We start from the raw sequence: 20,241 nt of genomic DNA, 5'->3' as shown, positions 1-20,241 counted from the left end.
CCCCCTCCCAAAACAACAGAACAAGTACATCATGTAAGCAAACATTTCTATTAAACATTAAGGGGTATTCTTGCTGGAAGAGCAAGTGAACATTTTAATCCACTTTGGAGTGCCTCAAAAGCAACTTACTAGAGTTACACCCTATTAATAAAATGTGCATGCATTGAGTTCACAGAACTCCTATTTGGTTTCACAGATTATATTCAGTGCACTGCTTACCTTCATCCCAACACAGTAAGACACACACAGCAGGATGCTTAAAAATATTTAATAATATTACAACAGTGAGCATGTGACATATTTTTTTTTAGGGAGCTGTACCAGAGAGATGAACATTAGGCTGCATTTAACATTTTGCCTCTCTATTTATCAGCCTGCGAAGTCTGTTTTAATTGATAATGAACTTCCATCGGGATGCTTTCATGCTTGCTAAATCAACGAGAGTTGTGAATCAAGTACTGCCTCAATATCCAGATGGAAATCTGCATTCCAGCATATACCTCGTTCATGATCTGATCCTCAATCCCAAAGCCACTTGATATACAGAATTCAGCCATCCAACTTTGCCCCACCCAGGATACAAACATGCCAACAAACAGAATACAAGTTGTGCCTGAAGCGATGAGCAGAAATGGGAAGAAAGTTCATCAAAGGGCTTCTGACTTGTCCAGAGTCCCTGTCTCCTTTGCTTCAACTGATTCACAGTTCTGCTGTTTGACATACTGGTCCAGCAAGGAAGTCAAGTGAACAGGGCCGCGTTGTAGAAGTGTGCTAGTCTGGGATGTCATGAGAGAGAGGGCACCCACGACCTCCCCTTGGGCAGTCACCATGGACGGCAGTTTGGCATAGTTTGTGAAACCTTGTTTGCTTAGGATGGTGTTGTCAACACAAGCTCCTGGAAGGATGAGAAAATAGGCACCATCAGTAACATCCAGAAGTACTAAAAGTAAAAAAGTGATGACAGATATCAGTCATAATATAGATATGGAAGCTTGGGAACGATTGTGGAACATGGATATAAAATTTACAGCATGTTATAGTTTAAGGGAAAATTACCGTACTTTTCCGTGTATAAGACTAGGTATTTTTCTGTGAAAATCATGATAGAAAAAGGGGGTCGTCTTATACATGGATAGTACCATAGGGTGGATGTTCGATTGGTTGCTGCCACTGCCATCAGCGGCTATTGTGCGTGTTATTGGTTGCTTTGTCAATGGATGGTGTTGATTGGCTGACGCTGCGGCAACAGGGCGGGTGACTGTCAGCTTCTGCCAGTGAGGGGACAGACGATGGAAAGTACAGTATACGAAAATGATATATCGTTTGTATCTAACACCAAGTAAACTGGCAAAAATGTATAAATCTAAATCAAACAAATGTTGGAAATGTAAAGAGAAAGAGGTTCTTTTTATCATATGTGGTGGTCTTGTAGTAAGGTTAAAGCTTACTGGGAAATGATATATAATGAATCGAAAAGGATGTTCAAATTAACTTTTATTTAAAAAACCCCAGAAGCTTTTCTTTTGGGAATTACGGGGACAGAACTACCTAAATTGTATAGAAATTTATTTATGTATACTTCTATACCAGCAAAAATGTTACTTGTCCAAATGTGGAAAGAAGCAGAAGTCCCAGTAAAGGAAGGATGGATACAAAAACTTATGGGATATGCAGAAATGGCAAAACTTACCGGAAGAATAAGAAATCAAGATAACAAACTTTTTATAAAAGAACGGAAATGGTTTATTGAATATTTACAGATAAATTGTAAACAGATAAAAACAATAGCAGGATTACTGTAATAACCTGCAGTTTTATAAGTATATATATTTACAATAGATAATTAAATGAGCAAGTTAAATGAACTTGGATATACAGAAGGTATTAAAAAACAAATTTAAGAAACCACAGAAAGGTGGGGAGAAGGAACTCAAATTTTGAAATGTTCAATTGATTGTAAATCTAATGAAATGTATAAATTTGAAAAGTATAAACAAAAAAACAAAAAAAAAGTGATTTGGAAGAGGGTTGCCAAATTAAAACTTTAAAGTACTGGTTGTAAATTGAATAGTTGTTTTTTAAAGGACAATCATTTTTAAAAGGAGACATAGGGTTGTATCCAAAGACGTCCCACTCAAAGGAGGTGCACTGAAATTAATGGACTAACCTGGAATAATGGTGTGCTGAGTCTCGGTACCCAGGCAGACACAGCTGGGTTAGCACAGGGCATTCAACTTCATGCACCTGAGTCTCAGTTTTTACCCACCTCTTCTTTCCAAAGAACTTTGCATGTTTCCCAAGTGGTCTCACATTGAGGCAATTTGCAGGGCCAGGTTCCCTTACCATTCTATGGCCTCTCCCTGTAGCTCTATGTTCACCGGTTTCCTCTCTGTTATCAAGAGCCTTTCCTTCATTGCTGCCTGACTCACCCCTCTGCCATCCACGCTTGTTGTTGATGGCACCCCCCACTTGATTTCTTTCCCCAACTCCTATCTTATTAGCTGAATACAGATGATGTATTCTATTCTGAACTTAAAAATGGAAAGCGTAATGCTGGCAGTCAACAGAAGAGGTTTAAAGACTCTCTCAAAGCAAATCTAAAAAAAAATGTAGTATAAACACCAACAATTGGGAAACACTGGCCTGCAAGCACTCCAATTGGAGAACAGCCTTTACCAAAGGTGTCATGGACTTTGAAGGTGCTTGAACTCAGGACAAAAGGGAGAAATGTGCTAAGAGGAAGGCACACTTGGCAAATCCTCACCATGGTCAAGTCCCGCCCGGAAACCTATGTCCCCACTGTGGAAGGATGTGTGGATCCAGAATTGGCCTCCACAGTCACTTACACACTCACTGTGTTCATGGAAGACAATCTTACTCGGCTACGAGCGATCGCCAAAGATAAGCCTTTTGAATACGGACTGCACCACACCTGCTTTTTGTATTCACTCTGATTCTTAAAACTATTTAATAATATTACAACAGTCAGCATGTGATGTAATCTTTTAGGAAGCTATATTACAGTGATGAGCATTAGGCAGCATTTGCCTCTCTATTTACCAGCCTGTGAAGTCTGTTTTAATTGATAATAAAATTCCATCGGGATGCTTCCATGCTTGCTAAATCAACAAGAGTTGTGAATCAAGTTACTGCCTCAATATCCAGATGGAAATCTGCATTCCAGCATACCTCAACTCATGACCTGGTCCTCATTTCTGAATCCATTTGATAACACAGAATTTAGCCATCCATCTTTCAACATTTACCTAAGAGATTGATCTGTGGCACACCCCTCAGGACTCGCAGCATTTCCTGTGCCCTCGTTTCCGGACTCATCAGTAGGAGGTTGCGCCCCACAAAGAGAGGGAGGAGATTCTTATATTTGGATTCCGAAAGAAAGGGTATCATGACCTGGAAAGGTAGAAGTAAAGAACCAATTAAACATGGGGAAAATACCTGCTGAACCAGGGCAGGACTCCAGTTTTGATTTACAAGTCAAGAAATAAGAGTGAAGTGATGCTGTAACTACAACCTCTCTTATTGCGTTGGAACTTTTAAAGGACCATGAAGGGTCTCCGGGTTGCGGTCTGGCACCAGTAGCTATAAGGCAAGCTTCATTTGAAGGAAAGGCTGAATCTAGTTAAGGGGATATGGGGCAGAAACTACAGGGGACTGGGAGAAGTAGTTGGGCTAGGATACTGTAGGACTGGACTGAGCCAGTGGACTGGTCAAACTCTAATTGCCATTTGATATTTTGCTGCTATACACTGGGCAAGGGACGAGAAGGCCCTCTAGGGAATTTTGCCAGCCAAATCAAAATTTCCACTTCACTCAAAATTCCTTGGATGTTGTTGTTTCTGAGCAGACGTCTCCAAAAGGGTCTCAAAATTTTGCATGCCAAACTTCCTGGAAATTGGTGCTTTCTAATGAAGTGCCTAAGCAACAGCAGTTTCTGTTTATCTGCTGCCCAGATACAAAGTCCATCAAGATATCAATGAATACAGGCACCTCATGCAGCATTTTATATATCCAATACAGCAGATTTGCATGTCAAAGCTTAGCTCTGATTAAGTTTTGCTTTCACAGGATACGGAAAATTGCTTGGGGAAAAATGAGGCAACATGCTCTAAGGCACGTTGCCCTCTCTATTCCTAAAAGAACTGTTTGCATGTAACTGTACCTCATTGGGGAAGTATTTGACATGGATGTTGTACTTCCGCAGTCGATACCCCATGAGTACCATGTCATTTGCAGGAACCTGGTTGTACTGGCAGATAGCAATCATTTTACTCTCGTGGAATGCTTGTTCGACATCTTGACGCAACAGCTTCACGTAGCCATTTTCCTGGGGAAGGCGAGAAATTTTGTTTGCTGCCATTAGATTTGAAAAGAGTGAAGAAGAAGAAGAAGAAGAGTTTGGATTTGATATCCCACTTTATCACTACCCGAAGGAGTCTCAAAGTGGCTAACAATCTCCTTTCCCTTCCTCCCCCACAACAAACACTCTGTGAGGTGAGTGAGGCTGAGAGACTTCAGAGAAGTATGACTGGCCCAAGGTCACCCAGCAGCTGCATGTGGAGGAGCGGGGAATTGAACCCAGTTCACCAGATTACGAGTCCACCACTCTTAACCACTACACCACACTGAAAACCCACAAAGCTGTCGAAAGCTACACAGATGTAAATTCTGTGCTGCAAAAGGCAGGCAGAGTGCAGAGGTTTTGAGTTATCTATGTAGGTAACATAAAGATTCTGTTCAGTTGCAAATTGAACAGCAATGGCAAGCAGTATGCATGCCTGCTCAGAAAACAAATGAATTAGATTAAACTTGATTTAAATCAGTGGTTTAAATTGACATTGTGTTCCCGATGATTTAAGCAACTGATTTAGATCTACCTACCCTGCCAAGGGAACAGGGCATTTCCATGCTCTGTGCATACCTAATGAAGCATTAAAACCAAATGAAATGTTTTCATTCAAGCCTGAACTCCGTTAGAAAGTTTTCGTCCTATGAAGCTTTATCCCTGTGATTTCAAAGAATCACAGAATTGGAAGGGACCCTGAGGATCATCTAGTCCAACCCCCTGCAATGCAGGCATATGCAGCTGCCCCAGATGGGGATCAAACCTGCAACCTTGGCGTTATCAGCGCCACACTCTTAACCAACTGGGCTATATCCAGGCTAAACAGGCTACATGTGCAAAACCTGCTATAGTGATCATCACTCATTATTATTTATTTACTTCTGTACTGCAAACTCTTATAAAATATATATTTGTGAGTTACAGAAACCAACTTTAGAGTGATGAGCAGCCTTCCCTGTATCACATAGCAATGAGGAAAGTTTCAGAAGTTGTTTGTCATAGGAGAGTGAATTCCATTAGGTAATAAGACACCTTTGCATTACTCTAAATAGCTCCTTCAATTCAAGCCCTTAAGAGGATCCTCTGCAAATGAGTCCTTTTTCAAGGATTTCATTTTCCAGAACAAAAATTCAGTGACCTGTTTTGTGTACCTCCAATCCGTCACTTGGGGCAAACAGTTAAGAGCCAAAGTGACAAGGCTTGCCAATGATTCTGCCTCAAAAGGTAGGTGTGTGTGTGTGTGTGTGTGTGTGTGTGTGTGTGTGTGTACACACACACACACACACACACACACACACACACTCGTACCTTGGATCCCAAACGCCTTGCGAGTCGAATGTTTTGGCTCCCAAACGCCACAAACCTGGAAGTGAGCATTCAGTTTGCGAACGTTCTTTGGAACCCAAATGTTCGACATGAATTCCGCAGCTTCTAATTGGCTGCAGGAGCTTTCTGCAGCCAATCAGAAGCCGCACCTTGGTTTCTGAACGTTTTGGAAGTCAAATGGACTTCTGAGGTACCACTGAATATATATATATATGTGTGTACGCGTACACACACACACACATCTATATTGTAGAAAAACCTCAAAGCAGTTTACAGATAAAGCAATAAAATTATCACCAAAAGTTTACAACCGTAACTTAAAACATACAGAACATTAAAACCACGGCAAAGTAGACTAAAACAAATAAAATTGCCTGAAACTTTCTAAACGTCAGAGTAGGTGGGATAGGCTTGTCTATATAATAATGTCTTCAGCAGGCACTGAAAGGAATAGTCAAGGTTCAGGAAAAGAACAGAACATCAGATATCATTTGCATTCAGAGTTCATAACAGCCCTGCTGCAATTGGCAAAAACATGGATAAAGAAGGGCAGAGAGCCTACTCTATGATTTTGAGGGCTCTGCACCATAGAGTTTAGACAGTAACAATCAGCGCAGAAGGGTGTGTTGTGTTGTTACCTCTTCAACTTGTTTCACTTGGGGTTTGATGCACCTCTCTGGGATCAAAGGCTTTGGTGGGATGTATTTTGTCACCTCCATCAGCTTCTGACGCACAAAATGCATAGGTCTCCAATGGCGAGTGACGGCTTTGGAGCCATGGCGAATAAGCTGAAGGGTGGGCAGCCAGTCTGGAGCAATGGAAAAGCAGAACAATCAGAATGGCTAGGTCCCCCAAGACACAACCCTCAAATGTAGGACATTCTGTGGGCTCTCATACTGTGTAATCCCATCCTTTCCAACCATAAAAAACTGAGCTAAGGGGAAGCATAGAATCCTAGTGTTCCAAAGGATGAAATAGCCACCCACTCTCACTTCCTCAGGTGTTGCCACTCCACATACTAATCCACACATTCCAAACTAGTGCTCCCGAAACAGGCAGCAACATTAACGGACACTTACAGAGTAGAAAGCTTTGTGACTCATGCAAGCCAGCTAAATTACAGATTACAGCAGAAGACGGAAAAATTAAAGGCACAAAGAAGCATCCGAATGCTGCTCTACATATTTATAGTGTGCCTAAAGTATTGCATGCAGCTCTGGTAACTCAGCGTCAGAGATGAGCTGAAACAGTTTCGAAAGCGCAATTTTGAATATGTATGCACATAGGAATTCTTAACACAGTTTGAGTGGGGGGGGGTTACCAAATGTTAATGGCCTGGAGGGACAACAGTACAGCCTATTCCTAATGGTACTAGGAAAGTACCATACTTTTCCGTCTATAAGACACCCCCATGTATAAGATGACTCCTATATTAGAAAATGAGGGATGTGGGTGGCACTGTGGGTTAAACCACAGAGCCTAGGACTTGCTGATCAGAAGGTCGGCGGTTTGAATCCCCGCGACGGGGTGAGCTCCCGTTGCTCGGTCCCTGCTCCTGCCAACCTAGCAGTTCAAAAGCACATCAAAGTGCAAGTAGATAAATAGGTACCGCTCCGGCGGGAAGGTAAACGGCGTTTCCGTGTGCTGCTCTGGTTCGCCAGAAGCAGTTTAGTCATGCTGGCCACATGACCCGGAAGCTGTATGGCGGCTCCCTCAGCCAATAAAGCGAGATGAGCGCCGCAACCCCAGAGTCGGTCACGACTGGACCTAATGGTCAGGGGTCCCTTTACCTTATATTAGAAAATAGTGGAGGACTGAGCCTTTTGGGGGGTTATTTGGGGAGGAATGCCAAAAATCGCTCACCTGCCAGAACACAGCACACAACTGCTTGCGTTTCAGAAACCACCTATCAGCTGGCCGAATAGCCGCCATTAGCCCTCCCGATTGCCGCTGCAGCAGCCAACAGACAGCTGCCCTTGTCGCAGCAAGCAGGAGTGTGATTGGTGGCCGCTGGAGGCGATCAGGCAGCTGATAGGTGGTTTCTGAGACGCAAGCAGTTGTGTGCTGCGTTCCGGCGGGTGAGCGATTTTCAGCATTCCCCCCAACAATCAAGTGGCCAATGCCGAAAATCGCTCACCCGCCAGAATGAAGCATGAGCCCGAGATTTTAAGTAGTGATTGGCCCGTCGTCCCCACCCCAGCACTACCCATGTATAAGACGACCCTAAATTTTAAACCTCATTTTTTGGTCAAAAAAGCTCGGAAAAATACGGTATATGTAAATTCTGACTGTATAATTAATAGCAAGGAACAAAGTGCTAAGGAACATTATTTTTGCTGTTATGGCATCAGAGGCACAAAGAACTTAGGACTGCCTCCCATTCATATTTTTTGTAGACGGTTTGCATTTTGGGTGCCTCAGTAGGAAACCCAACACAGGCAGATTTTCTCCAGATTGTTACCATAGTCAACAAACATTGCAATGGCCAATAATACATTTCACAAGAATGACAAATGATAGATTATGCATTTTAAGAGACCTAGCAAAATGTATTTTCTGCCAAAGATTCCTGCATTACAGGGGGTTGGACTAGATGACGCTGGTGGTCCTTTCCAGTTCTATAATTCTATGATAGCGCAATCTGCAGGCCCACCAACTTCACTTCCCTTTCAGTGCCAGACTGGGTAATTTCCCTTGCCACAACAATTTCGATCACACATTTGTGGAAAGGCCAGCCTAGGTTGGAGTCAAAACCCGAATTTCTGGGAACTTTGAGCCTAGCTCTCCCCACAAGAGTCCTTCGAGCGCGACACGGGTTTAAAGAATGGATGCAGCTGCCTTTAACTCTGCAACACCTTATTAGCCTTGAAATGAATGGCTGGACACGGCACAGAGTCTGTCCAATTAAGAAAAAAAAAGACCATCCCAGAAATGCCACATGCTGGATCTCGGAAGGTGGGGTGGGAAGAAAATTATTAAGATTCTGGATTTCAACAGGGCGAGATGTAGGGCACTGGATCCCCACGAGGCTGGTGGAAGGGGAGAAAATGCAACGCGTGAAAGGGGCAGTTATTAGTAACCAGTATCTGCAGGAGAACAAAACTTCCCCAACATCGATCTTGCCCTTACCGGTTTTGCAAAACCTTTTGCACCAGCGAGTAACAGCAGCCATCTTGAGGGGTGTGCGGCGAACAGAAGCCGAGCATTATGGGATGGGAAGCATAGCTCCTCCTTGGGTGGGCGGTGGGGAGGTTTAAAGGAGAAGGAACCCATTTTCCCCCTTACGAAGCCTGACAAATAAAAAGAAACCTCCTGGCTATTACGCGCGCTCTCCGTCTGCTTCACAATTCTTTCACAGAAGGAAAAGGGGGAGGTTTTTGTTTCCCAGCAGCCCTCCCGTGTTGTTGCTAAGGAAAGACTTCACGACCTCCTCCATCCACCCCCCCCACAAACGCGCCAAGCTGTTGCTTCTAAAAAAAAATATCTCACCGAGACCCCCGCCCCGTCTCTCGCTACAGCCGAGACCCTTCCTCAAGACCCCCCCACTCCAGGTGTGCTTAAGTCCTCCTTCGGACTGGGGCTCCCCCTCTCCTCAAGGTGCAACTCGGAAGACCCCCTTCTCAAGCCTTTGAGGCTTTGCAAAGGATGCCCCGCAAGCCGCCTAACCTCCCTCAGGAGAAACATACCCCAATGCATGCACTCTCCTGGCTAGGCAGAAGCCTGCTGCAAGCTCTTGCCCGAAAGGGCACTGCGCCACCCCCACAAACCACCCTCTTCTCTCCCCTCCCGCTGTTGCCGCACGGCCACTTTCAAGGGAAGACCACGGAAGCCTTCCTAAGGGGAATCCCACGACATCCTCTTTGCCTGTTGCTAAGGAGATCCCGCGACTTCCCACCCGTTGCTAGGCAACGTCCAAGCTGCTGCTCCTGCTGCTAAGGCCGTTTCTCCCCCTTCCCGCTCCCAGGGCTTGTTGCCAGGACGACCTTGACAGTAGCTCCGAACGGTTGCTATGGAGATTTCCAAACTGTAGCTGCTTCAGGTTCCCTTCCTCCTCGCCTCACAGCACCACAAATTCCCAGGGTGCCTCACACTCAGCATAGATAGGCCTGTTGCATTGCTGGGAGTGGTGTGGTCAAGGTATCCCGGCTGGTGACCCTTTCCATCAATGATGTCAGGAGGTGAGTAATCGTGTCTGAAGGTGTCTTAACCCCTAAGTGGGGCTGGTTCTCTGTGTGTTATATGTACAGGTACATTTTGTTGTTGTTTAGTCATTTAGCCGTGTCCGACTCTTCGTGACCCCATGGACCAGAGCACGCCAGGCCCTCCTGTCTTCCACTGCCTCCGGCAGTTTGGTCAAACTCATGTTGGCAGTTTCGAGAACACTGTCCAACCATCTCGTCCTCTGTCGTCCCCTTCGCCTTGTGCCCTCAATCTTCCCCAACATCAGGGTCTTTTCCAGGGAGTCTTCTCTTCTCATGAGGTGGCCAAAGTACTGGAGCCTCAGCTTCAGGATCTGTCCTTCCAGTGAGCACTCAGGGCTGATTTCCTTAAGAATGGATAGGTTTGATCTTCTTGCAGTCCATGGGACTCTCAAGAGTCTCCTCCAGCACCATAATTCAAAAGCACCAATTCTTCGGCGATTAGCCTTCTTTATTGTCCAGCTCTCACTTCCATTCATCACTACTGGGAAAACCATGGCTTTAACTATACGGACCTTTGTCGGCAAGGTGATGTCTCTGCTTTTTAAGATGCTGTCTGGGTTTGTCATCGCTTTTCTCTGAAGAAGCAGACGTATTTTAATTTCGTGACTGCTGTCACCATCTGCAGTGATCATGGAGCCCAAGAAAGTAAAATCTCTCACTGCCTCCATTTCTTCCCCTTCTATTTGCCAGGAAGTGATGGGACCAGTGGCCATGATCTTGGTTTTTTTTAATGTTGAGCTTCAGACCATATTTTGCTCTCTCCTCTTTCACCCTCATTAAGAGGTTTTTTAATTCCTCCTTACTTTCTACCATCAAAGTTGTGTCATCTGCATATCTGAGGTTGTTGATATTTCTTCCAGCAATCTTCATTCCGGCTTGGGATTCATCCAGTCCAGCCTTTCGCATGATGAATTCTATATAGACACCCACAACTATATCTGTGTAGGATTGGCTTTTGGGGAGGAGGAGAAATTCAGCAGGTGGAAAATTTCCTTTATCATCATTATGGGCACTCCAGGTACTCTCCTGTGCCAATTGCTCTTAATAATTTGTTAGATCTTATTTGCTTTCCATTATAAATATTAAACAAGTTTGCATGTAAGAGCTAATGCCCAAAACTAGCTGAACTTGAAAATTAGAATCCTTTTGATTGACTGTGCATTGTATTATAGGGCTATTATTATTATTAATTTCTATCCCACTTTATATTTTTAAGGAAAAAACCCTCAAAGCGGTTTACAACCTACATTAAAATGTCAAATAAAACAATCCACAGTACAGAAGAAAGTCAAATATAAAGCATACATTTGAAGCAATGCAATTAATGGGAAACAAAATGTTGTTTTGAAGATTTCAAAAGAAAACATTACAAAGGAGATCAAGTGCAAAATGCACATTTAACACAGCAAAGTTAACAAACAAAATTAATAATAACATTTCAAAAGAAAACATTACTAAAGAAAGTAAAATATAAAATGCACATTTAAAATGGCATAATTAACAAGAGACTAAGAATATCTCAGGCATAGAACGTATCTGCTGCTGTTGCTGCTGATCTTGCAAATCATGGTTCATGATGGGCAGCAGCTGTGGAATTTTAAGAAAGTGTCATGGGCGCCAGTCACAATACGGCTGCCATGGGAGCATCAGATAGCACAAAATGGCTGAGACAGGACTACAAAATGGTGGAGACATGTCAACCTACACCAACCACTGCTGCATTTGCTCAGAGAACAGGTCTTGCAATGTTCCTCTGTTCAGAGGAGAAAGGAAGATGGTTGTTCAGTCTTGCCAACCAACGGAGGGCTGATGTCAGTTTTTCTGGTTCTTTTTTTAATGAGAATATGCAGGCATAACTAATCAATGTTAAGTGTCTAAATATACAAATATGCACTCAGTCTCTTCCTTAAAACCATATGAATGTAGTCAGAGCCTTGATGGATGACATCAAAGTCCACGTAAGCTTCCTTAGCAGAATCCCAGCAACCAGCAGGTGCCAGGTGATCCACTAAAAAAGGACTAGTCCCAACACTGAACTACAAATTATGTTCTGGTCATCCCTGCATAGCATTGCCATGTGTCCTTGTTTTCCAGGACACGTCCTCTTTTTCATGGGTAGAGTCGTCATAGCGAGCCATAGTTAAATGTAGAAGTCGGCCGATGTGTCCTCTTTTTTGCTCTTCAAAATAAGGCAACCCTAGAGCATCATGAAGTCAATGAATAGGAGGCGATTTGAGCCTTTAGAAGACATGCTTATTTTTTTATTACTACCCTTCGTCTAATATGGCACTTCAAGTGAATTGTTAGCTAAACATCACCTGGCTTTGCGATCTAAAGGGAATTCCAGTGGTTTTGCTTTCAGATAACTCACAGAAGTTATCTCCCCATAGGAGGAGTGAGTATGACGAAATCCCTCATTGCTCAGAGGAACTTGAACATTACAGTGGAGAAAGAGTCCCCAGAGAGTATGTGAGTATCTTATGCATTAAGCTTTCATTCTGATGGTAATAATATTCAGGGCTGGAAGGAGAGGAGCTGTGGTGCTGATTTCTGATAAACTTCTCTTCCTTTTAGATCCCAAGCCTTGGCTTCTCTTCATACCCTCCGGCTAGACAGAGAGAGAATTAGCTGCATCGCAAATCTGCAAGGATTAGAGCAGGTGCACAGCCTCTACCTGCAACAGGTAAAATATGTCACCACACCATTAAATGCCATGATACAACAACATTCTCTTGAAAAGATGGGGCCCTGTCAAAGCCTGGTCAGTTAGTGTAGAAGCATCCCAGGAGAAAGGTATCGGCCCAAGTTCAAGGACTTTGTGAAAAACTTTGGTTGTGTGTTGAAGGAGTATTGAACCAGGAACACAGGCAGAAAAACAGTGTTTGTGTGTGGGCTCCATTATTCAGAGGCTCTGAAGCTGATTAATGTTAATTTCATTTTAGAACCAAATAGAGAAAATTGAGAACTTGAGCTGCTTTCCAAACTTGACGTAAGTGATATTACTTGTTTCCCCAACATTATACAGTGATTGTTCCAGTTTTTGAATGATTTTCAGAAGCTGAACATCTGGCACAGCTTCCGTGGCTTCCGATTGGCTTCAGGAAGCTACTGCAGCCAATCAGAAGTTGCGCCTTGGAAGTCAAACATTTTGGAAGTCGAACAGACTTCTGGAACAGATTCCGTTCGACTTCCAAGGTATGTCTGTATCTACAGTATCTATCTACCTACCAACCTCCCTACCTACCTCCAAAAGGACATTTTGTGTGGAAGTTAGAGAATTTCAACCGCTTCTAAATCAAGCCAACTGGGGAGTCAGTATTTTGTTCAAGTAGTGGGTCCTGAAGGAGGAATAGGAAGTAGTTCGATGAACAGAGCAGGGAAGGCTGTGATGCATAGGGAGGATCATGGCAGAAGACAACCGGGAGCAGAGTTGGAGGAGACAAGGTGGCCAACCAAAGATGAGTTAGAGGATCCACACCATACATGTAAAGTACACCCAAAGCTCATTTAAAGCACATGACTTCCCCCAAAGAATCATGGGAAATACAGTTCCCCTTCCCATTTAAATAACATTCAATGCACATTTAAAGCACTTGACTTCTCCAAAATGTGCATTAAATGTTCTTTAAATGTATGACGTGGACCTGCCCAGAGAGGTAAGAGGTATTATTCCCACCATGTAGAGAATATAAGCTAAAGGCCTTCTCTCTAGTGTGCTGGTTTTTGTTGTGGAGGGGTTATTTTTATGCTTCCATCATCAGGAACAAAGGTACAGGGTGTTTTAATTAGAAGTGCATTTCTAGTTTTAAACCAATGCAGGGAATAAACGAGAGTGACGTGAAAAGAGGCTGACTGCATCTGGCTTTGAGAGTTGCATTACAACTCTTTCCTGCTGCCCAGTGAGAAGTAAATCACGGCTTCAGTGTGCAGTTCTCCTTCTCTAGAAGGCAGAGTCATCTTTGGTCTCCTGGATCTCACCACCTCCTCCCATTGTGTTTTCATGCAACTGCAGTTTTCTGACACTAGCCGGGAACCGCATTAGCCAAGTGGAGAACCTCCATAGTCTCCTGAAGCTGCAGTTTCTGGATCTCTCACAGAACCGCATTGAAACACTGGACACAGGTACAGCTTTCCCTACACTCGGCTTCACCACCTGCAATACTCTCTTGTGGACTATCAAGTCTCCTGGGATCCATTGTGGAAAACAACTCACCCATCAGTCTACTCTGATGGGTATTAAGACTAAATCAAACCAGCCGGCTGCTTATCCTGCCAATTTGACTAATAAAACATTGGGCTAGGAGTACTCTGTGCATAAATAACAAAACAAAACAAAATCCCTCATGAAATCCAGTACCCCCCGCCACTGGGTTGACAGATCAAATCTGTTTGCCACCCTTATTTTAGCCTCAGAAGCTAGTACAGTAGTACCTTGGTTCTCAAATTTAATCCGTTCCGGAAGTCCACTTGACTCTCAGACCGTACAGAAACCAAGGCGTGGCTTCCAATTGGCTTCAGGTGCTTCCTGCACTGACGCGGAAGCCGCGTTGATGTTTGGCTTCCAAAAAATGTTCAAAACCTAGCTTAGTTTTGGGTTTTTGGCGGTTGGGAGCCGATTTGTTCATCGACTAAGCCGTTTGAGAACCAAGGTTTGACTGTACCAGAAAGGCAGCTGCCCCATGTAAAAAAGGAGCTCATCCCCCATTTTTTGCTTCATGTGCTAAACCTGAATAATCCTGTATCCAGTTTGCATTTATTCCCATCAGCTTCCCCGATTCTGCCTATCTTTCTGTACAGATGAGCTGCCCCGGAGCCTCGTGATCCTTGACCTGACAGGAAACGAATGCACTAAGCAGAACAGCTACAGGTAAAGCCAAAAATCGATCCACGCTCCTGCATAATCTCCCACCCAATAGCTTTAGGCATGTGCATCATGCCCATGTAGAACCTACAGGTGAGGGATGAAGAGTGCAACGCCCCCATCCGATTCCCTGTGTTGGCCTACCTGCCCCATCTCTGGGACCTGCCTGCCTGTTGCCTGGACATCCTGCAGGAATGGAGGTTTCCATGCACAGTACCATAGGAAAAAGTCAAGGGAAGGATCAGAATGGATGGGAGATGTGCCAAGTGGTGGCAGGGCTTTCGAAGCAACAACAGCACGGCTTCTAGCAGCTATTGGGGGGGGGGCGGGAGGCCTCTGTGTCCGATTCTTCATTCAAGTGCCAAAGAAATGGGTGCTTCTAGGATGTTTGCCTCTCCTTTAGCAACTGTTTTTTTTTTTATAAAATTTTTATTGGTTTTTTAACACATATTAAAAGACAATACAAGACGATACATAAACAAACAAACAAACATATAAACACGTATAATTTCTTAACATTTTTTTCTTAAACCTTCTTTCATCGACTTCCCCATACCTCCCTTTTCTGCATCCCTGTTTTAAATCTTTCCAGCAACCCCTAATTTCAACTTATAGCACTTTTTTTCCTTTAAGTCCTTTTTCTCATATCCAATTGTTTGTCCCTGCAATTCTATTTTGCATGACCCAAGACATTTTAACACTCATTAATTTTGCAACAGTTCTTAAGATAAACTTTAAATTTCTTCCAATCTTCTTCCACCGTCTCTCTCCCTTGGTCACGGATTCTGCCAGTCATCTCCACCAGTCCCATGTAGTCAATCACCTTGGTCTGCCATTCTTCCAGTGTGGGTAGTTCTTGTGTCTTCCAATACTTTGCTAAAAGTACTCTTGCTGCTGTTGTGGCATACATAAAAAACGTCCTATCTTTCCTTGACACCAATTGGCCCACCATGCCCAGGAGAAAGGCCTCTGGTTTCTTCACGAATGTGCATTTAAGCACCTTTTTCATTTCATTATAAATCATTTCCCAGAAGACCTTGACCCTTGGGCACGTCCACCAAAGGTGGTAAAAGGTACCTTCAGTTTCCTTACATTTCCAACATTTATTATTGGGCGTGTGGTAAATTTTTGCAAGCTTGACTGGGGTCATGTACCACCTATAGATCATTTTCATAATGTTCTCTCTTAAGGCATTACATGCCGTAAACTTTATACCGGTAGTCCATAACTGTTCCCAGTCAGCAAACATAATGTCATGACCAATATCTTGTGCCCATTTAATCATAGCTGATTTAACCGTCTCATCCTGTGTATTCCATTTCAACAGCAAGTTATACATTCTTGACAAATTTTTAGTACTGGGTTCCAAAAGCTCTGTTTCTAATTTTGACCTCTCCACCTGGAAGCCAATTTTCCTGTAATGTTTAAAAACTTCATTTATCTGGTAGTAATGTAGCCAGTCTCTTACTTTAGATTTCAACTTCTCATAACTCTGCAATTTCACTTTTCCCTCCTCATGTTCTATAATTTCCCAATACTTTGGCCATTTGGATTCCATATTTCCTTTAGCAACTGTTCCCACCTCACTAGGGGGCTGACATGGGCTTTGAAGATGGGAGTTGTTTTGTTTGACGCCCAGCTTGAGAACTCTTGCTTCCTTCTGGCCATCCCAAGGGAGCGCGTGTTGGCAGCTCTGCCCCATCTGAAAGAACTGGATACGCAGGGTGTTCCCAATCAGAAAGACACCGTCCAAACTGAAGAAGAGGAGGAGGACAGTTCAGAAGACAGCGACGAGGATTGGTCAGATCTCGCTATACCTCTGAGCGTAGAAAAAGGTATCCCCAAAGTTTCCAGGCCAGGTTTTAGGTGTTAGGATCATCAGGGACCAAGGACCTGCTTTGCGTGGTGCCTCTTCCATGTGAGGTCTGGAGGGTGGCAACATGAGAACAGGCCTTTTCTGCAGTGGCTCCCCATTCGTGGAACCTTCTCCCCAGGGAAGCTCGCCTGGCACATTCATTATTAAACTTTAGGTGCCAGGTGAAAATGTTCCTCTTCTCCCAGGCCTTTGGCTGTTTAATATTCTACAGCCTTTTAAATGTGTTTGTGGGAGGGAAGGGGAGGGGCTATTGTTTTGTTGGTTTCAACAAAATGTTTTTATCTGGTTAATAACTAAAATGTTTTCATCTTGTGAGATTTTTGGCGGTCTGTATATAAATTTAATAAATAAGATGCTATGTGTAAGTTTATACAGTGGTACCTCAGGTTACAGATGCTTCAGGTTACAGACTCCACTAACCCAGAAATAGTGCTTCAGGTTAAGAACTTTGCTTCAGGATGAGAACAGAAATCGTGCTCAGGCAGCGTGGAGGCAGCAGGAGGCCCCATTAGCTAAAGTGGTGCTTCAGGTTAAGAACAGTTTCAGGTTAAGAACGGACCTCCAGAACGAATTAAGTACTTAACCTGAGGTACCACTGTAAAGCAAAGTTTATTAACAGTCATTACATTTATACACAGTATGTCATTTCTCTCTGTTATGGAACTCTACGTAGCATTCCCAGAGGGTCTTCCCATTTATAGACTGACCAGACCCAGCACTCCATAACTTCAGCAGAGCAGCTGCCTCATGTCCCTAGGATAATTAAGTACAGGAAATTTGAGCAACTCTCCAACTTCCTGCCTGAGCTGGTTCTGAGGCCAAAAGGGCAGTCGTTCCAATGAGGCACACTAGTCAAAAACTTGTGGGGTTCCACTAGTCATCCCCACATAAAGGAACACTCTGTGCCCATTCTAGAGGCAGCAGCTGCTGACGCAGAGCTCCCCACGCCTCTTGAACAAGTGTCTTCCGGTTGATGCAGACTCCATGTAAGTGCAAATAATTCATATTATTTTGGCCAAGAGTGCACACACTGTTGCCCTTAAAATAAAATCCCCTGGGAAGTCATAGATTCTCGTTGCACATTTGTTAAGAATGGACAGTAGGAAAAGGAATTGGCGGGGAGGCATTTATCTAGTGCCAGACACAGCGAGCCTGCTTTTTTACTTATATCCTCTTCATTTGGCAGACTTCTTTGCCGACCTCCGTGAGGAGTTAAGAGCCCACTCTGCCCAGCGGAGGGAGGAGGAAGCGAGGGAATACGAAGACCGCTTGGAGGAGCTGAGGCAGATGCAGAATCTGAGAGAGCTGGTGTTCAACACAAGCGAAAGGCCGCCCTGGCCATTCGGTGTACCAGAAGTAATATCCGCAGCCCCAGAGGGGAGCGTGCTCCAAAGTGACCATCACCACCAGCCTCCTTCCAACCTTTCGAAAACAGCAAACCCAACACCCAAAAAGGGGCCAAGAGCCTCAAAGGGGAAGGCTGGCGGCTCAAGTCCAACACAGCTGAAAACTTCAAAGGGAGAGGGGTCTGGTGTAACGAAAACCACAAACAAAGGTGTAAAGAAATGATTAGTGCATCCTTTTGCTTTTCGTTTTTAATTTCTGCTTTATTCTGTCAAACAAATACAATACTTCTTTGAATCTAATCAGCAGATGGGTTGTTATCCATCTTTTAAGTGTGGAAGGGCATGGCAAGGAGGCAGAAAACTGACAAAGGCCCTCTGGTGAAACCTTAGGCAGTACTTCCTCTAAGTGAAGGGTGCAAGCGGCGAAGCCAGTTGCAGGGTTACTCAAGCCAAGGGGGTTTGCTCCTTCCTAAGGACATGCAGGAAGGCTTTTTTGTGCCTGTTGAAATTCTGACCTGCTTGACGAAAACCGGCTTACCTGTGAAAACTATTCCTGGGAAGTATGGAGTTATGAGGCCGCTCAGAATTCCTTGTCAGGAGTTTGGATCTGCCTAAAACTTGGCAAGGAAACAAAATGCAGTGGTGCCTCGCAAGACGAAATTAATTCGTTCCGCAAGTTTTTTCTTCTTGTGAGTTTTTCGTCTTGCGAAGCACGGTTTCCCATAGGAATGCATTGAAAATCAATTAATGCGTTCCTATGGAGACTGCCTTCAGACCAGGTCCGGGGACAGTCTGTCCCCGGACCTCTTCTGAAGGCTGGCGGGGGGAGAATGACTTTTCTCCCCACCGCCAGCCTTCAGAACAGCCTTCTGAAGGCTGGCGGTGGGAAGAAAAGCCCTTGTTCCCCCCCCAGCCTTCAGAAGAGTTCCCGCAGGGCTGCCTAGGCTGCGGATAGCAGCCTGCTGCCCGGCGCGAGGGGCAGACATCTGCAGCTTGGGGAGCCCTGCAGGAGTTCCCCGCAGGGCTCTCCAAGCTGCGGATAGCAGCCTGCTGCCCCGCGCGAGGGGCGCTCTTAAGCAGAGCGCCCCTCGCGCGGGGCAGACGTTTGCAGCTTGGGGAGCCCTGCAGGACTTCCCCGCAGGGCTCTCCAAGCTGCGGATAGCAGCCTGCTGCCCCGTGCGAGGGGCGCTCTGCTTCAGAGCGCCCCTTGCGCGGGGCAGACATTCGCAGCTTGGGGAGCCCTGCAGGACTTCCCCGCAGGGCTCTCCAAGCTGCGGATAAGGGTAGCTGTTCTGAATGTTGGTGGTGGGGAGGAAAAACCCTCCTCCCACCGCAAGCCCCGGGAACAGAGGAGAAGCGCTGCGCTCCTTCTCCTCTGTTCCTGGACCTCCCACCGCAAGCCTTCAGGACAGGTCCGGGAACAGAGGAGAAGGCGCGCTGCGCTTCCCCGCTGTCCCCGGAGATTTCCCTATGGGCTTTCGTCTTGCGAAGCAAGCCCATAGGGAAATTCGTCTTGCGAAGCCGCTAAAAATCGGAAAACCCTTTTGTCTTGCGGGTTTTTCATTTAGCGAGGCATTCGTCTTGTGGGGCACCACTGTAATGATGTAGATCTGAAACCTTGCCTATGCCTTTTAAAGGCAATTTGCGTCATCTCCCCTGTGTATTTGTGCTATATGCAAGTTCAGATTAATCACAGATTTGCACCATCAAACCTCTGAAAGGTTTGGGACGGGATATTTGTTTAGAAGGCAGCTCCATCCCAAATCATCTCAGCAACTGAGAACAGTGGTAAGGTTGAGGATACAGAGCTTGGGGGAAAAAAATCAGGATTGCAGCATCCATAACAGAAGAGAGGAATATACATCTCACAAGTTATTCTGTAGTGCTGTGTCTACAATAATACACTGGTAGCATTTGCTGGAATCTCTGTCGTTTTAGGAAAAAAAATGTTTGGGATATCTCAGACAGATGTTAAAATTCAGAGGACCGTTTCTCTGTTTTTAGAAGGAAAAAAACAGACATTCTCCCAGATTATTTTTCTCGGTCCATCCAAACCAAAAACGCAGTGACAAAACTAAAATGGAGCCCCATCTATCTTGCAGACTGAGATCTATCTAGTGTGTCCCCAACAGCTCAGGCCAAACAATTCCAAATGTCTTCTCTCGCTCTACTTCATTGCTTCTGACAGTAGCCAGTTGGAGGTTCCAGAAGTGCACTAAAGTGCTACCCACTTCCCTTGTCTTCCCTTAAGACGCAGAGGCTGCTCC

At 44.7% G+C, this 20,241-nt stretch overlaps 2 protein-coding genes across 2 annotated transcripts; one reads left to right on the top strand and one right to left on the bottom strand.

Annotated features, from left to right (window-relative positions):
• Positions 1-252: 252 nt before the first annotated feature.
• Positions 253-8,999, bottom strand: MRPL10 (mitochondrial ribosomal protein L10). The gene is made up of 5 exons (XM_053363241.1): positions 8,819-8,999; positions 6,328-6,497; positions 4,181-4,345; positions 3,267-3,411; positions 253-895 (listed from the first exon to the last, which is right to left on the bottom strand). The coding sequence occupies exons 1-5, from the start codon at positions 8,859-8,861 to the stop codon at positions 648-650; spliced, it is 771 nt and encodes a 256-aa protein (XP_053219216.1). The 5' UTR covers positions 8,862-8,999; the 3' UTR covers positions 253-647.
• A 124-nt stretch (positions 9,000-9,123) lies between these two features.
• On the top strand, positions 9,124-18,274 carry LRRC46 (leucine rich repeat containing 46). Its single transcript, XM_053363240.1, has 8 exons — positions 9,124-9,867; positions 12,282-12,360; positions 12,466-12,574; positions 12,834-12,880; positions 13,904-14,013; positions 14,689-14,758; positions 16,427-16,587; positions 17,815-18,274. Exons 1-8 carry the CDS (start codon positions 9,855-9,857, stop codon positions 18,195-18,197), a joined length of 972 nt encoding a protein of 323 aa, XP_053219215.1. The 5' UTR covers positions 9,124-9,854; the 3' UTR covers positions 18,198-18,274.
• The last annotated feature ends 1,967 nt before the right edge of the window (positions 18,275-20,241 follow it).

Source organism: Podarcis raffonei, chromosome 13 (assembly GCF_027172205.1).
Source record: "Podarcis raffonei isolate rPodRaf1 chromosome 13, rPodRaf1.pri, whole genome shotgun sequence".
Lineage (NCBI taxonomy): Eukaryota > Metazoa > Chordata > Lepidosauria > Squamata > Lacertidae > Podarcis > Podarcis raffonei.
This window is presented reverse-complemented; position numbering and strand designations above follow the sequence as displayed.